Genomic DNA, 17,956 nt, shown 5'->3' on the forward strand with positions numbered 1-17,956 from the left:
TCTTCTGAAGTTAGCATGCTAACCAGCTAGCTTTGACCAGGCTCTTCTCATTGTACCAGTCTGAACCACTAGCTGGAAAGCTAACTAGCTCACGACAGCTACAGTTAGCAGCAGTTAGAAGTTACTCTGGTGATTTGCTGTTCCCCCCATTTGTTTGGAGGATGAATTCAAGAGGTGGGCAATTCTTACACCTTTTAAGTTATTACGACTCATTTGCTTTCAGGCTCTTACATGGCATGAATAGCTTATTTGAAATTAGAACTGTCACAATATCAGATTTTCAATACACAATTGTTGTCACCTTAAGAATCCAAGATGAGGATATAGTGATATCCACAGAAAATTAGAAGAAAAAAAAAGCTATCGCTCAAAATCATCTTACACTTATTATTTATTGTCTCTTTTTTGGCAAAAGGCATTACACTCAAAATACGAGTGTGGAGACTGGAGAGAGGTTGTGCAACCATAAAACCAAAAAGCACCGACACTTAAAGGTCCACTGTGTAATATATGGAGTATTGAACGGCATCTGGTGGTGAGGGTGTAGACTGAAACACTCCCTCGCTTACCCCTCCCTCTCCTCAGGGATATATATTACTATATTACTGTCGGTTGTAATCTTTTAATGTTACTCTTACCTGTACAGCTGAAAGCAGCCAATTTCTCTTTCATCAGAGATTTCCATCTTGGAAAGGCAACTCCGACGTTAATGCTTGTTTTATTTTGTCGCTTGTCCCGATTTGGGAGTTTTCCTTTCTTCAGTGACGAAGAACTTGGCTTCAGACTTCTCACAATACAAATTGTTTGGCAGGAAACAGCAGCCACTCGCTCTTCTTCTTCGTCTTCCAACCGGTGCTTTTCCGGTGGCCACCCACTAAATTTGAAAATGCGAAAGGCCCTCACTAGTGCCAGGTTTGTCCCTGCACATGGCAGAGCGACATGGTGACCTCTGTGGACGGGGACCTGCTTCCTATTTAGATAGAAAGGGCTCATTCAAAGGTAATGAAAACATGACTCTTGTTTTGTGGTGAATATACAATAGTAAAAAAAATACTTCTGCCAAGTCAGCTCTGCTAGATGACACTACATTCTACACACTGGACCTTTAATGAATTTTTCCATTTTATGGCAGCGTGAAGGTGCATAACCTATAACTACTATGACAAAGCAAGAACGGAAATGAATGCAAAGCATTGAAGATGTTATGTATTATTAACAGATGTGTATTATTAACACCATACATATTTCATTTTTAAATATCAGTTGTCAATATTGCAATGCCCCTATCTGAAATATTGACGTCGTATACGCAAGCACACAAGTGTGGTCCACTTCTTTCTTTTTGGTGTTTATGAAACCTTTCCATCAGGTTTTTAAAGGCATCTTCCACCTGTTTTATATCTCATTTATTCATACAATTTACTGCCATTTTTTTTTTTTTTTTACTTTTCCTCACTTTTATTTTATTTATTTTTCCTCACTTTTTATTTCACTTGTCTATTGTTTATTCCACTTTACTCCTACCTGCTTTTGTCCATCTGTCTTTGCTCATTATGCTGCATTCAGCTGTAATTTGCAGGTGACCAGTGTGACCCACACCTGCCTTTTTGACCAGTGTGCGGTGAGGACAGATGCTCGAGCAGATGAATACCAAGGAAGCTGAAAAAGAAGAAAGGGTCATTACATCACTGAATCTTGCTTTGGTGCCAGACTGCCTGGCACCAAAGCAAGATTCGGTGATGTAATGACCCTTCCTTCTTTTTCAAGGTTCCTTGGTGAATACAACCCTACAACGAGCTCTTACTGCGCTCTCATTCCTTTCCCATTAAACCTTTATCCTCTTGTTTTTTGTCTTCTTCTTAATTTGTTTTTATCTGTAAAAGAGGCGACCGAGACTCTAGAAAAGTAGCAACAAACATTATAAAGACGCACAGAGGCATCATGTAAAATTAATTTGGCTTTTATTGCTCGCACTGTGCATACTGTCAATGTTTTCATAAAGTTCTGTTACAGTGACACCTTGAGGCTGTACTGCCTCACTGCAAGGCTGCCTACCAATTTGCTTCCGCCATGCCAGGGGGGGGAGACGTGCGGTGTATCTAATCACCCAACAGCAAGCGCACACACACACACACACACACACTCTGCTCAGTAGCTCATGTAACTGTAAACCTCTGCCCCCTTTGGCATGGCCGTCAGGCTGTCACCGTCCCTGTGTGGTAGAGACGAGTACTGTGGAGTTCTGGGTATACACGGAGACAAACAAAGGGACAGACTAACCATTTCAAAACACAAAAGGTGGTGCAAAATAATGCAGATTCATTCATTGGGTGGACAGTCATACAGCAATTTCAACAAAAAATTAATGCGTGTCAATCAAATTAATCTATTGGTCAGGGGGGTCTATTAACTAATAATAAAAAGGTTACAAGTTAGGGCTGGACGATAAGACCAAAAATCTGTAACAGGAGGAGTTCATATTTACTATAATATGTTCTAATACAGCAGTGCAAGATATTTATTTTCTCCTGTAAGCCCATACTGACATCTTTATCCTCATTTTCTCCAGTATGACCAGTTAAATGACGTCTGGACTGAACTGTGCGTTGGATGGAAGTTAATTTCCATTTATTCATGGGACTCAAGATGGATGTAGTATCGTCCAGCCCCATTAACATACACTGTTTATATAAAAAAAAGTAAGTGTGTGAAACAGAGAGGATTGCCGGATCAGAAAGGGGAAAATCCTAAGATAGTTCTGTCTTGTTGTAACTGCAGAAGTGCGAAACAGACTACGAACCAAAGAATAGACCTCGTCCTCCACATACAGTAGAAAGGCTCCGAGACAATCTGGCAATAAAGACATGTTGGTGAGACCAGTCTACATCCGTCCTCCATTCTTCATATCCATTCATCCTTCATTGCTCCACACAAGCTTCCTCACCCACAACCGGAGCACGCCGACCTCTGTGTCTGAACTAATGCAGCTGTCTGCCTGTCCCCTCTTGGCCAAATAAATAGAAAAACACAGAGAAAGACAGACGGGAGAAAGAGAGAAACCGGGTGTGTGTTTTGGTTTGATGGCAAGCTGGAGCTTCTTTCCCAGGTTACGACGCTACTGTTGTTTCCGTAGGGGCCAGCGAATCCGTGGCGTTCGTGGAGGCGGCTTCCGTGAGGACTGTGGGCTCGGTGGCGGGCGCCGCTGTGACGGTGACCGAGGCTGGAGGGGCGGTAGTGGAGATGGGCAGGAGGGGGGCCACTCCCTGAGGGAGGAGAGGAGGCAGCTGGGAGGGCAGCATGGTGGGGAGAGGGGGTAAGGGGGCCAGGCCGGGGATGTTGAGGGGTGGGAGAGATGCCAGACCTGGGACTGGTGGAGGAAAAAAAGAGATGTGCTGATGTTATTTTTTGCGAAGACTCATATATAAAATGAATCTTACTACCACACTACGTACTCTTTAATCCACTTTTCGGGAAATACCCTCATTTGTTTAATGAAAAGTCTTACTCTCATATCTGTATGGTTAATATAAGACAAAAAGCCAAGGGCCGATTAGCTTAGCTTAGCATTAAGAGTGGAAACAGACATTTTTTTAGCCAGGAGCCATGCCTGGCAACCACATGGTGACTACAAGACCTCAGGAAGTCAGTGTGCAGCTGGTACAGAAAGTAGGACTGCTTATTTACCTGTGGTTCCTATCGGCGGTGCTCCTGCTAATGACACGGCACTAAGGTCTGGGAGTGGCAGGTTGAGGTTGGGCAGGTTGGGGAGCGGAGGTAAGCCACCTGGGAGAGGCATCAGACCTACAACCACACACACAAACACAATACCATATGAGGGTGTGCTTTTATTACTCATTCATTTATTATATTAAAATCCTGCTATGGCTTACTGCAGTGAAACCACTTTGGAAAAGGACATTCTTTGTATATTTGACAAAAATCTTCGGCAGTGACACACATGATGAGGATGACCTTTGACGTGAGCCAAAAGAATGCAATGACGAGGTGGGAATTCATGTCATAGAGACAGCTGACAGTTAACGACAATGCAAACAATAACCAGAATAAAAAGAGACACAGTGTCATGAGATAGCAGTTTGACAGGAACTCATTGTCGGTTTGATAATCAAGCAGACCTTTTCTTTTCACATCGTCATTTCTGAAAGTGTGTACACACACTCGTGGTTGGAAATGGGTGGCAGACCCATTACAGCGGTTTATGTACACATTTATGTCTGGTGTTAAAAGCTCACTGACTCAGCAGGCCAATGACGTGTGTGTTTGAGAAATCACCCACCTGGTAGCGTGGTGGCGGGGTTGAAGCTAGTAGCGGCGGGGTTGAGTGGAGTGAGGGGGCTGAGGGACGGGCTGGTGGAGGAGGGGAGCAGAGGGACTGTGGGCAAACCTGAAGAGGAGGGCAACACAAATGACACATGAGATCAAAATATTGAGCAAATACACAATGTTTAGAGTTTGTGTCTCTATTACTTAACATGCTGTATGTGTTGGAATTAATACGTGTGTGTGAAAGAAAAGGAGGGCAATATACCTGTCTGCAGCTCACTGGGCATGGTGGGCGGGGCTGTGCTGATTGACAGGCCTGACAGTGAATCTTCAAGGCCAGTGGGGACAACAGGGGCAGTAGGGGGAGGGGTCACTGCTGAGAGTTGGACCTGAAGGGGTTTTTAAAAAAGGAAAAACATGAAGGAGGGAGAGAAAAAGAAGCTGCTGTCAAACAGATAAAGGTCACATTCATCCAAACATGCAATTAACTGTAATGAGCAACATTGCTCTCTGTCTCTCTACCTGCTTTGCTGCATACATAATGAGGCTTCTTGCATTTAAATTGTGAGAGGCCACAAGACACAAAACTTTAGTCTTTTCAATGTCACACACACACACATACACGCATTGCATACTGATAAGTAAAGTTTTGGCTGGCTTAACAGTCCATTACTCTCTGGGATACACAGGGAACAGTGAAGGTAACATTTCATGGTAATACAAAGCGTAATTACACATGTACGGATAGAAATGATGATTCCTAACAGTGTGTCCGTACCTCAGTGAATCCATCCTTCAGCGGACTGATGGGCTCACTGGGAGAGTTTCCAGGGAAGCTGATCTTCTTCCCCTCCTCAAAAGGCCTGGTGGGAATCCTGTGGAGGTATCCATAACCAATCCCACATCCAAGGCTGGAAAAGGGAGGAAAAAAAGGTTCAGAATCCAGAAAAAAACAAAACAGGAAGAGAGATTAGCCTGGTTCCAGACCACTGAACATCTCTGCTGTTGTACATAGTGATGGTTATTTCCTCCAAGTGGGTTGGGAAATCAGAGCTGGGTGGGATTAAACATGAAAATGTCATTTTACTGGGCCAGACGCTGGCAAATATTTACATCCCTCAACAGTAGTACTGCAACAATTAGTTGATTAATTGATTGAAAGCTAAAATGTCAAACATTTTCTGCTTCCAGTTTCTTACAAGGATTTGCTGCTTTTCTTAGTATTTTTTGGATGTAAATGAATGGCTGGTTGGACAAAACAGGCAATTTGAAGACATCACTTTTTTCAGCTCTGATATTGAAAATAATCATTCATGGCAGCCTGACTGCGCAAGTTGTTGTAAGTCAATTTACAGCCGAGCCTTAGAAACCCACATGAAGGCCGGTTTGACCAACGACTCACAAATGGCCCTAACGACTCTGAAACTCAGAGCTCACACGTGTCGTTAATGACTCTGTAAGGACACTCCCACACAGAGTTTAAAAGCCTGCAACCCCCCTCCAGTTAGTTAGAACTGAAGAAGCCTCTTGGATGAGAGGTGAAACGTCTTCAAGAAACTAAAAACAAGTCCAGTTGCCTACGATTTGGCACTTAGATTTAGCATGACCTGGATGACTGAGAACCTTCATCAACTTCCTAACAAAACATTTGCAAAGCAGAAGTATTTAGAATAGGGATGCAAACTTTGAGCAATTTCTTGAATCGATAGTCGACTGTCTTAACGATCGATTATCGATTAATCATTAACAATATATAAAAAATGTTGAACATTTTTCCTTTAGAAAACTGTTTTAAACACTGACATGATCCATGTTTGATGTAAAATCAGAGTCGGTTACATCAGGAGGTAAAAGAACAGATATAGTAAACAAGTTACTTGAGTGACGAACCAAATAACACAAAATAATGACTTCAATTTAATTACGGAGCTTCTGTCTGTCACTGTTCAACACAACTCCAACCAACACTGAAGCGACTAAATGGCTAAAATGTAATAATATCAGTTTGTGTAACATGTCTTTTTTAAATTACAAATTACTTGCATTTCAATTAAATACAATATCTCATAACAGTATTTTGTGTTTTATTTGGATATATTGAAAAGCAAATATCTGCAATCTGGTATTGTAAGATACTTTTAGATTTATCCGTGGCCATCTCTTATTGTTAAGACATTTTTAATTGGTTAAATTCTTAACGGCAATTAAACGATTAACGATTAATTATTAACATCCCTAATTTAGAATCCAGTATTGTTTTCATCCATGTTTACTTGCTAGCAGTCTTCTCCTACACTATCTTTGCTGGTGCAATGTTGCATATCTCTGCATGTTACTACCACTTGCTCAGTTACTTCCAGTCCACCACAGTGTAATAGTGGCCAACTATTGGCAGGATTGTGCACCATGTCACCTGTGGGAGCCTGTGCATGCTTACATATGCATCATTGTGCCCAAGATAAACAAAACGGGGGCACACTCACAGAAAAAACAGCTTTAAAGTGCTACTAGAGGTTAAAAGCTCCACAAGGAGTCGTTAAGTTGATTCGGTGAACTGTTTTTGATGTCCTCAGAGCTTTTTCTCTGGAAACAACTGCCTGCTTTGGTGATACTATGACAGCAGAGAGAGTGAACCAAAATTGCAAAATTACCAGCTGAACTGCTGGACAATGAGCTGAAACTCACTATAAAGCTGAGAGGAACTAAAGATTTTAGAGATAACACTCATCATTACAAGTGACTTCCTTGCAAATTATACAATTGTTTTCACACCATCACTTGATTTTATTGATATTAAGAAATCTATAAATTATAGCCACTTTAAATCAGCATATGCAGTTGATCATCAGGAAAAAACTTTAAGGTAACTGCTCTAATAAATAAAAAATAAATTTAAAAGTTAAAAAAAAAAAAAAAAAAACAGAAAATTTGGTCTGATTAACCAGCTAACTGCAGAGGTAATCAACTGAAAATCATTCTGTATATTCCATTAAAAAGTAAAGTCAACTCTCAAAAATCTACGAACATCTTTTTATACCTGTAGGTCTAATAGTAAGAGTTACAAGAGTGTAAGTGTGTTAAAGTCAGTGTTACCTGCCCTCTCCTCCCCAGGCACTGTTAGGTGTGATGATCACCTCTCTGCAGTTATCGGTGTCTGTGTTGTATACATACAGCTTCAGGCCTTTCCCCTCGTGGCTCTCTATCAGAGAGAACAGGTCCTCTGACTGCACATAAAGTCACACAGAGGAGGATAAGTAGGAGATACACACTATTATTATTATTATCCGGTGAAGAATGTGCAATAGTGACAGTTTAGAGGACCTTAAGTGCTGATAAACTACCTCATTCATAACAGTGTCGGCTCCAATGATGTAGTCAGTGTGCGGCCGCAAGCCGGCAAGGGCAGCTGGGGAATTAGGCTCCACTTCCTGTCAAGGAGAGAGGGGGAGGACAAGTAAACATGCTGCCGCTGGACCACATGAAACAATACAATACAGACTAAACTTTAGGTTACTTACCAGAACATGCCAGACATTCTCATTGGCTCCCTCAAAGCTGCAGAAACGAATGGAAACACCAAGCAATCCCTGGCCCCCCCACAGGTTACTGGGGGTGACTGTCGACTCTCGCAGCTCCAGTGTCTTCGAGGAGTAAACCAGCATCTTAACTGGTTTCTCCACACTGGCTTTGAGCAAGTCTTTCAAGGTGTCATTGTCCTTGTTCTGCAGGAAAGGGAGGGGGAGCAGAGCGGCAACCATGAGACATACAGTCCCCTGTGGCATGCATTTGGTCCAAAAACATACAGGTGCTGGCTTTCCTTACCAGCCTGGTGTTGTTGATGGAGACAATGAAGTCAAAGAAAGGTTCCAGTCCTGCGCGGTGTCCAGGTGAGTTCTCCTGAACCTGCACAAAAATTAGACACAAGCTGAGCTGCTGCTGGGCTGCATTTCATTGAAATAAAAATAAAATGTACAGCATGAACAGGTTGAGCCTGAGCTGGGCCTTCAGTGTGTTTCAAAGCTCCCGGGAAACAGACAAATGTGACTTGGCCATTACAGTGCATGCTGCCAACCCGGTTATATTTGCAGGACGGACCAACCCCCTATAGTCTACAACTGCACTGTTGTCAAGTTTAGCATGTAGCTACTGCGGCTGAACCATACTGATCATTCAAGTAAGATTAAGATAAGACGTCTGACACTAACTGTCAGGTGTTAGTGTGTTAATAAAGGCGCTTACGGTTTATTTACATTCTGTCAAACAGGGAAAAGAAGCACTATTTTGTAGCATTAACAGTCTGGCAGCTGTCATTCAAATCAGCTACGTAGCTTTGGCCAGCTCCAACAGTGGTGGTTAGCTTCTAGCAAGTATATTTAATTACCTAACGTAAAAAAAACATAAACCATAACGAGAAACTATATGTGACTCTGAAAAAACACAAAAAAGCACACAACATTTTTCCTGACAGGGTGTTTTCCAGACGGAGGCCCCAGCAGCCATCCCCGGCCTCTCGTCAACACACAGAGCTGGGAATCCTCCGCCCCTGACCCGATGCTAAGCTAACAGCTAACAGCAGGTTGTAGAAGCTACAACTCACCCGGAGGACGTGGTAGCCCTCGGAGCCTCCTCCTGGTATCTCCACGCTCTGCGATCCTCCCATAGTATCGCTCTTTTAAGGCTTTTGGGGTTTTATGGCAGTTTGTTACCCAGCAGAGGTGAGATACCTAATCACTACCAAACACCGGGTACACGTCGCCAAATGATTAGCTGGGTGGTGCGCATGCGCCGTTACGTGGCAGGAAATAACGCCTTCTCGAAATCACAATTTCCTAAAAGTCCGCCCTGTTTGTAGTTCAGAGAGCTCGGTGACTGTGGAGGCATGGGAGAGACGTACACAAACATAAACCTGTAAATAAAGATATGTGAGAAAATATAAGGAGAAAAAGATCAAATGGGTAAATAAAAAATGGAAACATATATATAAATAAATACATGTTGAAAGGTAAAAACAAATAACAAAATATAAACTAATTATGTGCATTTTAATTTATTTTCACATTTGTTCGTTCATTTATTTATTTATTTAATTGCTTTACTTATTTATGTGTTTCTGTATGCATTCTTTTTATTATTCATTTTTAATGTAATGACATTTATTTCTATTATTTTCTATTGTTTTTGCTTTTCCCTCAATTATTTTATTCATTTTTTCTTATTCTTTTACAGGTTTATACTATTTAATGGCAGACCTGCAATTCCATATCCTAAGACTGCATAAATTGTCAGTTCATATCCGCATGATGTATTTGTATTATTAAATTACTGTTTTTGCTGTTACTGTATTACTGTATACTCACAGCAAAAACAGTAATTACTTAGTAGTTACTCATCAACTATTGGATAACTAGCAGTTAGTTCCTTATTTGTTCCTTGTTAATAACTCAAAACTTTGTGTCTCTTATTGTAAATGGTTAAAATTGTTGGTGTTTTTCAGCTATTTCATCTCAGAGTGGCCTTTCAGAAGAACAGGCACAATAGTCTCAGCAAAACAGAGAGGGATCTTTTATTCCAGCTGAAAAAATGTTAAACATGCTACATTATTGTATTCCTTTCTGATTTATTGATACAGTCACTGGGAGCTCTTCCTATTCAATCAGGGATTTTTCCATGTGGGATTGCTGAGTCTACAAAACACCCATTTTAGTTTGGAGTGACACAAATGAGACTGGGAGGGGCACTGGTGGGTACATGTGGCTGATAAGGGAGGTCTCTGCTTAACTTTTTTATAACAGCTATAAAATAATATTTTAAAGGGTGTTTCTCAGAACAATGTACCACATTATAAGGCTATTCTACTCCCTCAGGGCTTGTTCCTGCTGAAACAGATTACCAACATTCACATCATGTCTTGAAAAGCACATAAAAGGTCTCCAGATATCATCAAAAACATGTTGCTTACATCTGATAATGTATGTTATTTTTACCATTGACAAGAGAAATTATATATATTTGAAGATATATATTTTTGTAAATGGTTCTTTGGAATGTTATATTTCTTTCTTTATATTTCTGAGAAGGACATTAATATTTCATCTTCTCTGTACATATTGTGCATTTTACTTAACTCCTTATCAGCCCACAACCAAAATCCTGGATCACTTTTCCCTAGTTTAACATTGACATTGCCCCAAATGGGGCTAAAATGTGACCAGGAAGGATTGATATTCAAATATATAAAGAAGTGTCAAACCAAAGGTTAATCATATTTGATACAATAGGGTTGTCTGTATTTTTGCTTAGGTGTTTACGATCTGCTGAATAAAGGGGCAGTGGTAAACTTGGCATGACAGAACAGGATGCTTTTGTTTCTTTTACTTGGACTATATCATATTGTCTTTTTGTGTTTTTACATTCTCTGTTCTGCCTACTTGTTTTAACGTGCTTTAGACTTGGCTTCCTTGTGTTTGGCTCGACTATTGAGTGTTTATTCTGTAATATTGTCTTTCTGAGTTTCCTGCTTTAGTTTAACTGTCAAAGCATTTTGAAAACTCTCTTTTAAAGGTGCTATATAAAAAAAGTTAATTCTTCTTCTTCTTCTTCTTCTTCTTATTATTATTATTAAAGTACGCCATTGAACATGATAAACTTAACTTTGCATTGACATATTAGCCTCCTCCTTCTGAGCGTGTTAGCATACTGATATTGGTAAATGTGTTTAATATACAGCGCTGCCTAAGTACAGCTTCAAGAAGCATAGCTCAAAGAGGTTTTTGTCAATTAGTTTTCATTACTGAATGAATGTTATGTCCCTCTTGATCAGGATATTTGACAGACCATGTTGACAGTGTGCAAAAAATGAAATACCACTTGAGGGGCAAAATGTGTTCCCACCTCAAGAAAGACAATGTCCTACATTTTACATACATTACTGTACAACTACTACATACTATAATATAAAGCTATTTGAGCAGGAATTTAATTTTTTTCCCCAATTTTTATTTTTCAAATTATTTTTTTTATTCAAATCCAAATTTAAACAATTGTTTTGAAAATTGTGGGAGAACCGGAGCACCCGGGGAAAACCCACAGAGGCATGGGGAGGACATGTTAACTCCACACAGATAGCGCACATATAGCTTGAAGTTACTTCGGAAAGACACAGTATGGGGAGCTCGTGGTTGAAGGAGAGCTCCCTGTACTATGTCTGCAAGATATATGTGTGCTGCTGTGGGAGGTAACGGCAATACACTGTCCCCCCCCATGCCCGACCACAGATGACATATGGTTTCTACTGGCTGTCCGCAGTAGAGAGGTCCTTGGTGTTGATGTATGATGGCGAATGTGACAGCTTGAGTTGTTGAAGCCATCTTACTTCTTCCACTTCTTTGGTTTCCTCAATCCGATAAAGTGACGGGCTCTTTTCCAGACAGTCTTTTTTGGTTTGCCTGGGTGATTCTCCTCAGAGACTTGAGTCACGTCAAGAAGTTCAGGGGCCGGTGCAGTAGTGATGGACTCCTGCTCACACAGCTTCTCCTCGGGAACTTGAGTCACCTCCAGAAGTTCAGGGGCCAGTGTAGTAGTGATGGACTCCTGCTCGCACGCCTTCTCCTCGGGAACTTGAGTCACCTCCAGAAGTTCAGGGGCCAGTGTAGTAGTGATGGACTCCTGCTCGCACGCCTTCTCCTCGGGAACTTGAGTCACCTCCAGAAGTTCAGGGGCCAGTGTAGTAGTGATGGACTCTTGCTCGCACGCCTTCTCCTCGGGAACTTGAGTCACCTCCAGAAGTTCAGGGGCCGGTGCAGTAGTGATGGACTCCTGCTCGCACGGCTTTTCCTCGGGAACTTGAGTCACCTCCAGAAGTTCAGGGGCCGGTGCAGTAGTGATGGACTCCTGCTCGCACGCCTTCTCCTCGGGAACTTGAGTCACCTCCAGAAGTTCAGGGGCCGGTGCAGTAGGGATGGATTCCTGCTGCTCACGCGGCTTCTCCTCAGGGACTTCTTTCAAGGCCTTAAGCTCTGTGGAGAGCTCAAGGTTGAGAGAGATCTGAACATTAAGCTGAGCTTTCAGCTCCTCCAGATGTCTCTCATAATGTCCCTCCTTCTCCAAGGTGTTTTGCTGGAGATTATTGATTTCCTCGGTCATCCTGTGACGGAGGTCATCCTGCTCAGCCCTCAAGTTGGTAATCATCTGCAAGCCTTTCGCCACTGTGTCTGCGTGAGACTTGACTTCCTTCTCAAGCTCCTGCTGCAGAGTTTCAGCCTGCTGTCTCACAGTGGTGACTTCAGTTTCATACCTTTGGCTGATATCACTGATCCTGTCCAGTTTGTCTTGGACTAGGTTGTTCTTCTGCTTCTCCACCTGGAGCTCAGCAGTGAACTTCTCATGGCTGGATGTTTGTGCCTTTTTCAGCTCCTCATGTTCTTGTTGAAGGAGTTTTCTTTGCTGGACTTCCTTCTGAAGCTCATGTTGAAGGGTCTCAGCCTGCTGTCTGACAGTGTTGACATCAGCTCTATACCTTTGGCTGATCTCTTGTTGTGAAGCACTGATCTTGCCCAGTTCTTCATGGAGAAGCTTGTTCTTCTGCTCCTCCACCTGGAGCTCAGCTGTAAACTTGTCCTGGCTGAGTTTATGTGCCATTTGCAGCTCTGCATACTGTTTTTCAACAGTTGTCTTCTGCTGCATTTCCTTCACAAGATCATGCTGAAGGGTGTCAACCTGCTGTCTGACTTTAATGACATCAGTTTCATACCTGAGTCTGAGCTCATTGTGGGAGACATTGATCTGATCCAAATCTTTTTGAAGAAGTTTGTTCTTGTCTTTCTCTGCCTGGAGGTCAGTTTGAAACTTCTCCTCATTGATTAAATGGGCCACTTGGAGCTCTTCATAATCTTTATGAAGGTCCTTCTTCTTCTTCTGCCTAGTGTTATCTCTCACCTGAGTAGCTATCTTTGCGTTGCTGAGAGTTACATCATTGCTGTACTTTCTCAGCCGCTCTAGCTCTCTGGTTGTTTCTTTTCCCCTGTTGATGTACATTTCTTTCAGGGTTTTTTGCTTTTTCAGCTGCTCTTTTGTCGCTTCCAGCTCTTGAAGAAGTCTCTGCCGAGACATGTCTCCTGGCTGCTCGCTGTAGAACTCCATTTCCTTCGGCTGGTATAATCTGTCTCAGAAAAATGCTGTTGTCTCCGATGAACAGATATTGTCCGTATCAGACGTCTTCCTCTCAACGCTTTCCTTTGCTTTTCTCTCCTTTTCACGGCTGGGTCAGTGGTTGAAGACTCAGACTGAAGAAATGTTGAAGACCTTATACAGACTGCTATAGGTTCTATTCGGCTTTGATTCTTTTGGCTTCCATTCTTTTGCTTTAATTTCACACACACACACACAAACACACACACACACACACACACACACACACACACACAAACACACATTTGTTTTCAAATACTTTTTGAAAACAAACATCTGTTATGATTTTTTGGACTTTGGCCCTCTGAGCTGAATTTCAGCATTTTTGTGATTCCTTGTATTCAAAACGTCACCAATCACTAATTTTTCACTGGTTTGGGTTGAAATGTGTCCTGAACACCAAAGAGACACTAAGGAAACTTGGCAACATGTTTTCATTTGCAAGTTACAGCTTGAACTGACTTTGTTTGTTGCATATAGGTGATGTCATGCTGCTCTGTGTGTCTGGACAAAATATTAATCGAACGCTGTAAATACATTATATCAAAGGTAAAGGCATTCCCATCAGAATCAGCTGTAATATTGAGCTAATGTTTGCATTCAAACACACTAAAGTCTGATGTCGTCTCCTTATCGTTCTTAGCGTCCTTTATTGATTTTATTCTTTATCTATTATTATTCATTTCTATTTTTGCATTACTTTTATTTCTCTCTTTCTTTTTCTGTGATTTTGCCTGTTTTATCGCTTTCATTCCTTTTTTTAAAGAATATATATATTGGTCTTCGGTGTTACATTTGGACTATTGTTGTGTTGTTTTGGGGTGGTTGCTCTGTGCTGATGTGTTTCAGAGGTGCTGTGGGGTTGGTGGGCGTGGCTTCCTGGTGGCCTGAGCTATGGCTGATCACACACACCTGCAGCAGATTGAGGTAATCAGCGGCAGGTGAAAAGCCCTGGCCTCCTCTACTCACGCTGCCAGATTATTTGGTCAACCAGACGTGGTTTAGACAAGGACTCCATCTTGGGGCTGACCTGGCAGGAGAAACGAGAACAGTGTTCACTTTACAGTTCCACATTTTCATAAGTACTTATTTATTCTTTTATTTATTCTTTTTTATTCACATTTATTTTCTTATTCTTTTACAGATGTATTCCTTTTATATGGCACTCCCATGATCGTAAGCTATTATAAACAAATATTATTTCTAAACTGATATAACAATTCAAATTGTAAACTAACCTGCAAACGGACAGCACTTGCATTAACTTTATTTAGTTACACAGCTTCATTATGTGCCTGAAGATAGTTGAAGAATTCTGCTCTTGTTTAACACTGACTGCTCTGATCAAGTGCACTGGAACAATTGTCATGCTCTGCTGGTTCAGTAGCACCACTGTCTCTTGGAAAAACCTCCTTTATCAACTGTAGAAATAACATCTTACATTTCTGGACATTAAAGAAAACTGGCCTTAGTGACAACTACTAAAGCTGTGCACTTTATTCCACTTTAAAAACCCTACATACATACATACGTGATTTATTTATCTAGAAAATTCAGTCGGTTGTAACCACTCTGAAAAGCGAGGTCATCTTTACCCCTGAAGCTACATTTCTACTGCAGTGTATGTATCAGCCATGCAGCCTTTTCATTCACGGCGTATATGGGGCAGAGGGCAAAGCTTTGTATAAGTCAAGCTTCTCTTTGCCATGAAGAAAGTTTGTCTGACACAATTTCAGTATACTGTTATAATACACTGTTGGTTTACTAGTGTGTATCAGTGCTTACAGCTCTGCAGTTGAGTTGCGATCATGTCCACTAGCAGCTCTTGGATGAACACCAACTTATTCTTGTTGGGTAATAACAAAACAGTACAGTCAGCAGCATTTAACTTCCTCTCCAAACACAGAAGAATACAGAAGACATGAAGTACTTTGACATTGACTCATAAAGTATTTTATATAAGGTGCTTTTTCACAAGTCATGTGTGACTTTGGATGGTTGTGCAGCCAGATTCACCACCAGAGGGCGCCGGCAGCACATCCTCACTGCAGAGCTCACTATAGATCTTGAGCCTCACTCAGCAGCCAGCCTTCTCTTTGATATTTCTCTGCCCTCCATGTAAAGGTTATGAAACACTGTAACTAATGCTTTTGTTTCTCCATGAAATGGTGGCTTAGTGAGGCTGAACCACATCATACTCACAGGTGAATGACGGGAAAAGAGATGGGGGGAAAATTATGAAAAGTAAGGGAGGAGCAAATGTGAATAGAAGAGAAGAGGTGGTGAGATGAAGAGATGCCAGAGGAGAAATGGAAAGAATAAAGGAGAAAAGGAGCTGATAGGAGAGGAGTGTTTCACGCTGGAGAACAGCCAATTCTACGCACAGCTGGGGGCCAAACAAAGCCTTCTCCAGGATGATTAGGCAAAGAGGCAATAATGTATGTCTGTGTGTGTGTGTGTGTGTGTGTGTGTGTGTGTGTAGCTACTGAAATAAGAATATCAGAGTGGGATTATAGACAAAAATAAAATGTCTGTCTTTGTTGAATCCTGCAGTTTGAGGAGCCACAAAGAAACTGGTAGAGATGTTTGTGTGTGTTCAAGAAGTCAGACCCACTTTTTTGCTTTAATAGACTTTATTAAAGATCTTTTTAGAGATAGTATGATTCTGTTAAAGTGCCTACTGAAAACCTCCTGGGAAACGTTCCCTTACAGTTGGCTTAGTCAAAAAACCAGATTGGTCACACACAGGAGTCATTGGCCACGTACAATACACAGATTACCTTAAATATGATTTATGCAATTGTGCCATTCACATATGGTCCCTAGATACCCTAAATACTTTGTTAACAGAAGTCTTATATAATACTGCCATAATACACATCCATTTACAATGGAAGAAAGAAAGGTGAACATTGTGCAAAGACACAAACGGGAACTCTTTATATAAGATATTCCATTGAGCTCCCATAACACTGAGAATACAGTTAATATGTATTACAATTAATATATTATATTACAGTAAATGCATTAGGATTCAGACAGATACAACAATCCTTTCTTCCTTCCAGTCTCTAGAGGAGAGTACATTCTCACATCCTTGTGCTTCTCTCTAAAATAACAGACCGGCACCACTGCCAGAGGATCATACAGACTTCATTCTTAATCTCATCAGAAGGCCAGTCAGTCGCCTCAAAACATTCAGTCAAAAAGACTCACAATCACAGAAAGAAACACACTATAGAAATTGCATCGCAGTCGAGGGTCAATAGGTCACATTTTACAAACATCTATAATCTTTAAGAAGTTTTAAATGAAGGACGATGGATTGCTCTGTTCCCGGTTCTCTTTCTTTGGCTGACAAAATCACTATAAATAAACTTTACTCAAATCTCTGTGATTACATTTACAAATGTATTACCATGTAATACACATAAAGATACATTTACAGTAAAATACCTGAATCTGCAAACAGTGGAAATGCAATAAATATTTGTTCTTATATAATCAAATCTTAATATTCTAACAATGTTATAAACACATATGAGCATCACATGATTGCATGAAACAGACAACGAGCCAGCGTCTTATTAGTTAAAAGTCGTCACAGACTCGGGATCACTGTGGACATTTTAAATCTTTATCTTAAACTTCTACGAGGGAAAATATTGCAGACTGTCGACCAGCTGCTGGAGGTTATCTAAAACCTCTCAGCACAACACACTTGGTTCCTACGGTGTGCACATAAGGTCATAATAAGCTTATTTTTATCATACTGCTAGCCTAAAATACATGAAAGGGTACACTCAGTGTGCCACACGCACACCTGCACACACACACACACACACACACACACACACTGCTTCAGGGGTTCGGACACTGGTAAGGACAAATAGGTTGGTGCACTGAGATTAAATATAATGTACAGCTGAAAGCACCACTGATTCAATTTTGTGTAGCAAATATATGATACAGCAGAGTAATTTTATGATAGTTTGTTATATTTTGATCTGTGCTTTTCTCCCTTTCAGTGTTTGAACACATACACACCAACACACACTCAGACACACACATACACACACACAGACATTAAAAGACAAACTACATCGGAACAGAAACTAGATAACACACACACACACACACGTTACAAGATTCCACAGCACACACACACACACACACACACACACACATTAGAGCATGTTTGTTGTACCTGGAGCCTTCGGATACTTAGTACTATTTTATCTAGAGGAGGAACAATGTGGGACGAGCAAGTAAGAAACTTAAAGTCTCACTCATTGCAAGTTTCTCTTCATTGGAGAAACAGTCAGAATGCTTCAAACGTCAACCGGCTTCAAAGAGCCTAAAACGTGTCCTATCATTATTCTGTCTGCAGCATTGTGAATGTTTCACCTTATTGGCTTTCGCCTTGGAAATACAACAGATAAAGACCGGAGGTCGGCCATCTGGCCACTACAGCAGCGATGAGAGT

At 41.2% G+C, this 17,956-nt stretch overlaps 1 protein-coding gene across 1 annotated transcript; it reads right to left on the minus strand.

The window, feature by feature from the left end:
* Positions 1 to 1,944: 1,944 nt before the first annotated feature.
* LOC141017328 (Golgi reassembly-stacking protein 2-like) lies at positions 1,945 to 9,049 on the minus strand. The gene is made up of 10 exons (XM_073492001.1): positions 8,882 to 9,049; positions 8,107 to 8,187; positions 7,803 to 8,006; positions 7,626 to 7,712; positions 7,378 to 7,508; positions 5,063 to 5,195; positions 4,550 to 4,673; positions 4,298 to 4,405; positions 3,685 to 3,801; positions 1,945 to 3,367 (listed from the first exon to the last, which is right to left on the minus strand). Exons 1-10 carry the CDS (start codon positions 8,942 to 8,944, stop codon positions 3,108 to 3,110), a joined length of 1,308 nt encoding a protein of 435 aa, XP_073348102.1. The 5' UTR covers positions 8,945 to 9,049; the 3' UTR covers positions 1,945 to 3,107.
* Positions 9,050 to 17,956: the final 8,907 nt, after the last annotated feature.

The sequence above is a fragment of the Pagrus major genome, chromosome 21, assembly GCF_040436345.1.
Source record: "Pagrus major chromosome 21, Pma_NU_1.0".
Taxonomy (NCBI): Eukaryota; Metazoa; Chordata; class Actinopteri; order Spariformes; family Sparidae; genus Pagrus; species Pagrus major.